General features: G+C 35.6%; 1 protein-coding gene across 2 annotated transcripts; it reads left to right on the top strand.

The window, feature by feature from the left end:
• Positions 1–699: 699 nt before the first annotated feature.
• Positions 700–8,016, top strand: LOC110726836 (protein STICHEL-like 2). 2 transcript variants are annotated; one of them, XM_021906361.1, is made up of 8 exons: positions 700–1,639; positions 2,277–3,924; positions 4,002–4,221; positions 4,528–4,713; positions 4,813–5,037; positions 6,097–6,772; positions 7,330–7,387; positions 7,546–8,016. In XM_021906361.1, the coding sequence occupies exons 2-8, from the start codon at positions 2,335–2,337 to the stop codon at positions 7,618–7,620; spliced, it is 3,030 nt and encodes a 1,009-aa protein (XP_021762053.1). In that variant the 5' UTR covers positions 700–1,639; positions 2,277–2,334; the 3' UTR covers positions 7,621–8,016. The 2 variants fall into 2 exon arrangements, with proteins under 2 accessions (XP_021762053.1, XP_021762052.1); XM_021906360.1 differs by lacking the exon at positions 700–1,639 and having other exon boundaries at positions 1,855–3,924.
• Positions 8,017–10,577: the final 2,561 nt, after the last annotated feature.

Below are 10,577 nucleotides of genomic sequence, written 5' to 3'. Positions count from 1 at the left end.
ATAGAAATTGTTAACATAGTTTTAGACTTTTAGGGCTATGTATTTAAGTTGTACTAATATTTTCCAAAGGATAATTTCAGTGACTTATGTCGTGAATTTGTAACTTAGGGTCTGTTCTCATTGACTGAACAATTGAACTGAGCTGAGCTGAACTGAACTGAAATGAATATTTTATAAGAGAAGGAAATTAGAAACTGAACTGAATTGAGCTGAACCTTAACTGAAATGAGCTGAACTAAACTGAACTGAATTTCAACGTAAGAGAACATACCCTTAGTACTCACTATTTAACAAATATAATCATCCACTATTCTCTTCCTTATCATGTGAGAACTTACCTTACTTCGCATTATTTTATTTTTGTTAGAACTAGATCATATTCCTTGCTATGTACTTCGTATGGTCAAGTAGACGTGATGATCTAGGGGTAAAGGTTAGATGTCCCTTATTATTCCTCCTCGTAGTGTCAACCAATCGTGATCTAATGGTAAAGGTTTGGTTTCTATTATCATTCCTCCCACATTTTCAATGAGACGGACCTTAAAATTTTAATTATTTATTTGTTGTGCTTTGTGATTACAAAATAAACTTTATAAAGATTTTGTATCATTTTTTACAGGGACGAGACAAAGGTCTTTTACTAGAATTTCTTGTCTTCATTACTAAACTCAAAATTTTACTTCGTAATGTCATCCATAAACATCTAAAGCTCTAGACCCCGACCTGTTCTCTTCAGCTATATTTTAGTTCAATTCAACTCCAATCAAATCAATTTAGTTCACTTTCTAAATTTCTTCTCTGATAAACAGTTCAGCTCCAATTTCTTCTCTTGATTACTAAACTCAAAATTTTACTTCGTAATGACATCCATAAACATCTAAAGCTCTAGACCCCGACCTGTTCTCTTTAACTATATTTTAGTTCAAAAGCTCCAATCAAATCAATTTAGTTCACTTCCTAATTTCCTTCTCTCATAAACGATTCAGCTCCAATTAGATCAGTTTAATTCTAATTAGATCAGTTCAGGTCTAAACAGATCTGGCCATAAGAACAATGTACATTTTAATTTTTGGTTCTGTACTAATCTATGCAGCCTAGAACATAGGAAGAAAAAGCGTTAGAAACTCGCAAAAAAAAAAAGCGTGGATTTTGCTGGTCCCATTTATAGGTGATGAACCCTCCACTTTTCAAGCCAGCCATCAAAAAAAAGCCAAACTAACTCTCAAACTGTCAGTACACTTGAATTTACCAAGTTACCCTTCTTCTCTCTCCTCCCCTGCTACACTATCTGGCTACTGAACATTTTTCTGCACTTGTTAAAAATAATTTCTGGGGTTTTCTTATTTCAATTAATTATTACCTCTCATTTCATCAGCATCATTTTTTTCTTCTTAAAAATTTGATCTTTTAAAACTAACATAATTTCAAACAAAAAAAAAAAAAAAACTCATAAAAATTTTCTTCTTCTTGCTGATTTTCTGTGTTTGTTAGTGTTGAGATTTTAGCATTTAGACAAATATTGAAGCTACATTTTGTAGGAGTTTACTTTCTTTTTCATATAAAATTTTTTAATTTCCCTTTTTTTCTCCGATAATCTCGCCCTCGTGAACTTCAAGCAACTCAGAATTTCAATGTTCAGGTTCTCATTTTTAATCAATTTATTAATTATTTTAATTATTTGTCGTTTGGCAATGTGTGTATTTTTTTCTGGGTTCAATTTACTATATAAATTTATATTATATAGTTTTGATTAGATTCCATTTTTTCCTCTTCTTGCTGTAGTTTTACTGTAAGTTGAAATTAATAGTATAATACTTATTTTCTCATCTGGTTTTTTTTTTTTTTTTTTTTTTTTTTTTTTTTGAGGTTTTTCATTTCTATTTCCTGCTGTTTTTTTGGTGAAAAAAAAGGAGGAAGAAGTTGCTGTTTTTTTTTTTTTATATGTTCTACTTTGGTAAAAGGTACAAGAAATAGTGCATTTTAGTTGTTTTTTTTGAATGTTGATGTTTTGCTTTTGATTAGTCTTCCATTTTTGGTAATTATGTCTTCTAGAGATGATCACATGTTAAATGGTTTTCATCTGAAACAATGATTTGGGTTTATCGTCTTGTTTTCCTATTATTTACTATGTATGGAAAAGGGTGTTTGATTTTGATTGTTTTTGTGTTATTATCATGTAATGTATTCAATGTTTCTGTTTGTTTTGGGTTTTTGTCTAAGTTAGGAGGTGGGGTTATTTGAATTGATGTTGATTTTTGGCCTTATTTTGTACACAGGTCTGATTTTTAGTACATTGTAGATAGGTGTAAGGTTGTTGGAATAGTTTTTTGAACGATGGAGGGGCGGCGACATTCAGTTGATGTACCTATTTCTAAAACCCTGGTGGCACTTAGGAGGGTGAGGTCATTGAGGGATCCATCAACGAATTCGATGAGTAAATTCTCTTCTATAGTTGATAGTTTGCATTGGGATACAAATTCTTGTAATGGGATTTCTTTGAGGTTTGGGAATGGTTGCCAAGAGGGTAATCTAAGCAATAATTGGGATTTAAGTAGAATTTTAGGGACTTGTGGTGAAGAGGAAGAAAATGTGACAGATTTTGAATCGAAGGAATGTACTCCTAAATCCGTTTCTAAGTCTATTAATGTAAGCAAGTGTGTTGGAAAATCAGGGTCCTTAGTTTCTGGTACAAAAGGCAAGCATGAGGATGTTGATGAATTACGAAATCAGACATATGGTGGTGATTATAGGATTCATGGATTAGAGTTAGCTTGTGCTTCCCCTTCCAATGATCAGATGGAGGGTGTGGATTCGAATCATGGTTCAACGACAGTAAGGTCTCCTCAGATTGGAGGCAAAGTCCATTCATCAACACGAAATCAGTCTTATAAATGTAAGAGGTCAGTTGGGTCAGTAGGTGATTTTGTAAGCCGAGCAAGCAGTCCATCCCTTTGTGCTAGTGACACCTTGTTAGATGGGTCAACACGTAGTGCATCACTGTTTGCAACTGATGAGATTGATGCTCTAGGCCAGGAATATCGTGGATGTGGGATAACCTGCTGCTGGTCGAGAACCCCTAGATATAGAGACCCATCTCTTGCTTCTGATGGAGAAGAATATCCATTAATATCGGGAGAATCAGGTGGCACTGATATGTCTGGAAGTAGGAGCTGGAAGAATGTTAACAGTGAGATTGTTCCATATTCTGAAAGTCCTAGAAGTCTAAGTAAAAAATTTAGACCCAAATCTTTTGATGAATTAGTTGGACAAGGTGTGGCAGCAAGGTCACTTATGGGGGCTATTTTGAAAGGTAGAATAACCACATTCTATCTTTTTCATGGTCCTCGTGGAGCTGGAAAGACTTCTGCTTCAAGGATATTTGCTGCAGCGTTAAATTGTCTCTCCCTAGAAGATCAAAGACCGTGTAGATCATGCCAAGAATGCATGTTGTATTTCGCAGGTAGGAGCAGGGATGTTAAGGAAGTTGATCCTGTGAAAATAAACCGTGGAGGTAGGATGAGATCCCTCATTAAAAGTGCTACTTTACCTCCAATATCCTCAAAATTTAAGGTCATCATTTTGGATGAGTGTCATTTAATCCGAGGTGATGCCTGGGCAACTCTTTTGACCAGCCTGGAAAGTTTCTCTCAACACGTCGTCTTCATTATGATCACCCCAGACCTAGATAAACTGCCAAGAAGAGTGGTTGCACGGTCTCAAAGATATAACTTCCCAAAGTTAAAGGATCTTGATGTTACTGTTAGACTAGGAAAAATTTGTAAGGAAGAAGGATTGGAGTTTGAACAGGCTGCTTTGGAGTTCATTTCTTCCAAGTCCAATGGCTCAATGCGAGATGCTGAAATGATGCTTGATCAGCTGAGTTTGTTAGGCAGCAAGATCACTATGACATTGGCCTATGAACTTGTGAGTTTTATGATACCATTTGCTGCCTTCTTGTTTTGTGCTTTGACTAAATTCAGCCTTTTGTCGTATTTATGCAGGTTGGAACTGTTTCAGATGACGAGATGCTGGAATTACTTGACCTGGCTTTGTCCGCGGACACTTCAAATACAGTTAAAAGAGCAAGGGAACTGATGAGGTCGAGGATTGATCCAATGCAACTTATATCCCAACTTGCCAATATTATAATGGATATTCTAGCTGGGAAATTCCAGGAGGAAGACTCTGAGCTTCGGAGGAATTTCTTGAGAAGACATGCTTGTAAGTTAATAGAGAAATATGTGGACTTTAGTTTTTAGGCTAGTTAAATGTAGGAAACTGCTAGGATCTGGACGAGCTGACTCATTAATATTACAGGGTGAGGTTTGCTTTGTTCCAACACTTTGTGTTAAATGGCATATAGGTTATATTTTCATCAACTTACCAATTAAATTTGTTAGAATGACAACCCAAAAGATGGGTGCTCAATTTCACCTTGTTGGTGCTAGTGATGCTGTTCCGGTGGCAGTTAGCTTAACATCTATAGTTTTTTTTATTTGACTTGTGTTCAACAATGCCGTTTTGCAGCGGAGACAGATATGCAGAAGATCCGTAATGCATTGAGGGTATTATCAGAAAGTGAGAAACAGCTGAGGGTTTCCAAAAATCAAACTACATGGCTTACTGTAGCTTTATTGCAATTAAATTCTGTAGATTCTTCTTACTCAGATCCAAATGAGTCCAGGTTATCAGTAAGAACTGCAAATTCTGAAGGTTGGTTATATTTTTCTCCATGTATTATAACCAAACTTATTTTTAGTAAAGGCTCAATTATACTTACCTGATCACCAAAATGCCGACCAATTGCTTCAGCTGCAGATGGTGACTGTTGCAGTACATCTTCCCTTGGTGCAAGATCAAAGCATCTTGTCTCATATGACTGCGCTGATGAAGAATTGCGTAAAAAGGTGGCACAAGGAGAATGTGGAGGTTCTGTTGAATCTGTATGGATCAGAGCCACTGAAACTTGCCAGTCAAATTCACTCAGAAGCTTTCTACGAAGACGAGGGAAGCTCTCTTCTGTTTGGGTCAAGAAAGGTAATTGCATCTTCTTCATGACCACCTTCCTTAAATGGCTAGAATTATATAATTAGCCTCTTAATCCGTTGTATGAGCCTTTAAAAATGCACTACACCCCTGCTTCCCTTAGGAGTCAGAAGACTCAGAATTGTATCTTCTTACACATTATGCTACACACTTGTGGATTATGTTTATTATGAATTTTTCTGCTGGTCAACCTTTAACGATCATACATAAGACTTTGGCATAAATTGCATTTTGGTACACTTCTGAGATCTTTCTTAAAAATTAAAAGAATACTTTTCTTGAAAATATTAGCCAAATCAGATTTATTTATATATTTCAAGATTTATTTATATATTTCAACCCTGAAACCTTTAATGTACTTGTTTCATTTTTGAATTTATTATTTTCGGCTGTGATGTTCCTATTGTTTTGATTGAGAATTTTTAGTTATGATTGATTGATAAGTCATTCTGAGCTCCTGGTGAGTACTTACCAAAAGCCCCAACTATCTATGCTTGGTGAGACTTCAGGGGTAAATAATTTCAGGGTTGAGTGTGCCATACTGCACACCAGATGTTCTGTTCACTACCCTTTGAACTTATTTTAAATGCTTCGCCTTTACCGGATTGAGAATAATTATAATGTCAAGACTTGAGAGTATCAGATCATTTGAGGAATTACTAGACCTGTATTGGACATGTACTGGTGAATTGGTGATCAATGGTAATTCTTAGTCTAGTCAGACAATTAGCTGCTAAGTAGTTTAAACATCTTGTTTTCAGGGATTTCTTCAAAATAGTAGAATCTGGAGTAGACCTCGATGGGGTAAACTCGAAAAGGAATGTAGATTTGTTGCTCACTTCACTTAATCCTTGTCGATTTGTTTCACCTGCAGCAGTCATTGAAGAATAATAACGATAATAATTTTAATTGATTTGGGATTGCATTCAGCTCAAAATCTTATGAATTACTAAAATTCTTGGTCAATCAGTGTCTAATTGGAAAAAAGTTATTGAACTAAGAAGGAATAAGTCATGTTACTAACTTGCCAAGATACATTATTGTACGCAGATCTGATTGTTGCTGAATTAGAATTTGATCATCCTGATTATGCATCCAAGGCAGAGAACTCATGGAAACTTATTGCAAGCTCACTTCAGTCTGTTCTAAAATGCAATGTGGAGCTTAGGATCAATCTATCCCCTAGTTATGCCAAATCCAAGAGGCCATCTTTCAGTTTGTTTAGCTGTTCCCGTAGAATTCACAAGTCACATACCACTGAAAGTGGAAGTGATCGGTCATCAGACGCTTCCAACTTCACTTCTGATAAAGCTATGATAGGAGACAAGCATGTCGAAACTTGCTCATCCTGTGGATCCCAGGTATCTCATATTTGCAGCCACAGAAGGGTTAGCACTCTGAGAAACAGCGATGGAAATTCACTTAGTACTGCAAAGTCTGGAGTGTCAACACCCAATAGAGTCTCACAAGATAGCATGTTGAGTGAGCAAGAAAAAGTATGCAAGATTTCAACTGTAGAAGAGGAAGTTCAGCCCAACTGCTTTCCTAAAACTATGAAACTTAGTAAGAAATTGGGATCGTCAGAGGCCGCTGAAGTACTCTGCTTAAAAGTCCAGCCAAAAGAAAATAGTAGGGAAACATCTTTTGACGCATATATCTGCACTGAATATCCTTATGTCTTAAGTAATGGTAGCAACAACAGTGACATTTCACATCAAGAAGATGGGTGAGTTATCTAGCCATTAATATTTTATGTATTGCTATGAGGTGAACATGCTCCATTGTGTTGAGATCACATTTACATGATATGTACTTTTAATTGAGCTGCTGCATTTAGCTGTCATCTCCCAATTTTTTTTTCTTAATTAAGCTTAGAGAAGTATAATATTTACTTCAAAATAGCATTAAAATGAGCTTACAATTTGCATTACTTAGAGTTGAGAGGCTAGTACAATTAGTAAACCCTAAACAAATTCTGTATGAATGATTCTTGATTACTCCCCCAGTCCCAGTTGTAAGTTAAGATTGCTTTGGGGTAGATGGGTGTGGGTCTCAACTTTACAGAAAAGAAAAATCATACCAAAAGTAGAAAGTGAACTAAACATAGAGTTTGGGTGCTTTATATTTTTTTGTAAATATAAACTTTACTGGACTAGTGGGAGTACTAAAAACAAAGCAATCTTCAGTTGGTGAAAGCCATTATACTAACTATAGACATATACTGCTGTCATGTATGCTTGATTTGTCCTTGAAAGATAATATGATCATAATCACATCTTGCAGAAAAACGGAAGACTCGAAGTCACATTGCTGGAAAATACCACCTTTTTCAATGAAGAAGGTAAAGACAAGAAGATAGTCTTATAAAACTTGCACCAGATTGCTCAAAGCTTCAAGCAAAATATTGAAGAAACTAGATCTGTTGCAAAATATAGTCGATGTCAGGCTTATTATAACAATGAAATATGTAATGCTAAGTTAGAAACATTGGTCTTGCAGGCTTGGCAAATGAAGCATCAACGACAAAGATCACATATTGTGGAATGGGTCCTTCCTTGTGCCGCAGCCAAGTAAGACTTGCATATAGGCATCTGTATGTGACTTCTGACTTACAGGATATGGAGTCTTCCATGTTTTCCCAGGCACAAGACAGTCGATAGTCATTAGATCAGTATGGTTATGAGTTGAATTCAGACATTGGAAAACAGTTCGTAGTACTGTACATGTATAACTTTATTTTTCTATGGTGCTAAAATTTTCCCGATAAGGTATGAGGTATGACATTCAAGAGACCAGCTAACTCGATCTACTCTATTAAATGGATGTGATGTAACTCATTTGTAGTGCAAAGAAATTAGATATGTAGCTAGTTAGTTAGCTGATACTATGCTCAGTTGTTCAGATTCTAAAGTTAATGACAGAATATGAAGATTGTTTATTGGCTCAAAGGGAACCACTCTACTCATTAAATACAGGCTCTTTGTTATTTTAATTGACCAGAGTATATACGTTATGTACATTCCGACTCGGGACTTTTCCCAATTTTGCCAAAAGTCAGATTGAAGGCCCTCAAGGATTGAAAACCCTCACATGTCAATTAGATCTGGGTTAGCGGGATAGTCCATTTGGGAGGGTTAAGGGGATTACAGTGCTCCTAGTGTGGGATTAAACCCCTCACCCCAAATCACGGATTAGAAGATTTTCTTTTACACCGGGTCAATCTCAGTCAGTAAGAACATACTATAAATACATCATGCATAATTTTAAAATAAGTTCAAAATGATACACTATTTACACTCTTTTGACCTTCTTTCGTGATACATAAGTACGGAGTAATAATTAATTTCCACTCTTTACCATTATCTGATTTATCTCTCTACAAGACACTCTCAAGATACCTATGTGAAACTACCCCAATCGGCCAAAATGGCATGGGAGGGTCATGGTATCTCAGGAATACATGTCACACAATTAGAGATAATGTTAACTCTCCAAAACTAATTAAGTGACTTTTTTGCGAGAGTTATCACCAAGTGGCTCTCTAGGGAGAGCTACTCAAAAGCCACTCAAGATACTCATTATTATCATAAAAAAAGAACCCTCATTGTTACATTAAAGTTGACTTGTGAGAGTGAGGTATAACTCAAGTGGTTAGAGCTTCCCTCCCGATTCCAGGAGATTCTGGGATCGATTCTCACCCTCGCCCTTTGTGGCTCTCTAAACACCAAAAAAAAAAACATTAAAGTTGACTTGTAAGTTTGGGGTAAGATTTGTCTTAATGTATACGTATACGTATATGGAGTAATTTAAAAATACATTATCAGGTTTTGACTGTCACCTTGAAATCTCCATATGTAATGAGATCACATTAAAAATGGGGCCATTCTTTCAAGTCTAGACATTTGAACTTGAACACGACTACACGAGCAAAGGAGCCACCACAACCTACTGAAAATCAATCAACATATATGCCCTCCATGAACAACGGCAAAATCATTAGGGTTTTATGCCCTAAACTCATCCTCCCCAAAACCAACGATGAATCTCTTCAATGACGAAAGAGTGAAGTTTTGGTCACATTATCAATTGAGTAAAAATGGACAAAAAGCCAAGTGTCGGACTTGTGGTAAAATTTTCTCGGCCGATACCAAGGGAGGGACGGGACACCTTAGCAGACATTCAAAAAAATGCGGTGGACCATCTAGTGATCCAACCCAACCCAATATTTCTCAATTCCATCCACAAGGCTTCATTTACAATTACGAGAGAGATAGGGATGAACTTGGGAGAATGATTGTACATGCCGAACAACCTTTTCTTTTCGCCGAAAATGATGCCTTCAACAACTACATTAATCGAGCACTACAACCAAAACACAAAAAAATCTCCCGAAAAACCGTTCGATCTGCTGCCATGAAGAATTATCTAGAGTATAAATTGAAATTAGTAAATGAATTGGCTAATCTTCCTAGTAGAGTTTTGTAACACCCCAAATCTCCCTCTACGGAAACTAGTATAATACATATAATTATACCGTAGAGATAGACTTGGGCGTATTACCGCCGCGTGATTACGTAAGGCTACTCAAAATACTTAACTCAACAACAAAACTTGCAGCGGAAACTCAACTTTCTTTTATTAATACTTATAAAAATAGTAACATTGTTATGAGTTCTAAAAAATAAAGAAAAGACCAACATTCCTAAACTAGGTGAAGAAAATCCCGGGACTCCCATATGCTCATTCATGACTCCACCTGAAAATAGTCAACACTGCTTACCATTACGGTAAACAGGGCGAACCAAAACAAATAAGAAATACGGATTAACAAATAATGCTAAGTACGATAAGTGCAAGATAGTGTAAACTCAATTTATTTGCAAACATGCTTTTAAAACCAATTCCAATAATTAATCCAATAAATTCAAAACTCATTATTCCAAAATCGATTCCAATCATTCAACATTCAAAATATTAGTTAATAAAACCAATTCCTTTTAATCCAATTCCTAACCCAATTGTGCACACCCCCCAAGCTAGTCTCCTTATATTACAAGGCTATTCTTGAGGAAAGACCCAGTCATACAAAGTCCAAGGCCTTATCAATAAACCAAATCCGTATAGTGGGATTACTAACATGCTTATAAAGCATTTACAATAATAATAATCCAATGGTTCAATAAATCCTTTTAATATCCAATAGTTCCCGATATTATTTAAATACGATAAGTAATCCAAACCATTCAAAACATGATTTAAAAATCAATCATTCAAATACTTTTATTAAAATAAATACCTTCAAACATAATTTATTTCAAAATCAATTTAATTCAATCACCAATCAAATCATGTAAAACATGTTACTCAAACCAATTACTTTCAAAGGTATCTAGCCACCTAAACGTACCTTGATCCTTGCTAGAAAAACCACACAAAGAGAACCTCAAGAACCTTGATTGAACACACCCTACAAATAAATATAACCTTAATCAATATATATTTTTTTTACAACAGCAACTAAACGAAAAAAA

Source organism: Chenopodium quinoa, unplaced genomic scaffold, assembly GCF_001683475.1.
Source record: "Chenopodium quinoa cultivar QQ74 unplaced genomic scaffold, ASM168347v1, whole genome shotgun sequence".
Classification (NCBI taxonomy): Eukaryota; Viridiplantae; Streptophyta; class Magnoliopsida; order Caryophyllales; family Amaranthaceae; genus Chenopodium; species Chenopodium quinoa.
Note: the sequence above shows the minus strand (reverse complement) of the source record. Positions and strands in the feature narration are given on the sequence as shown.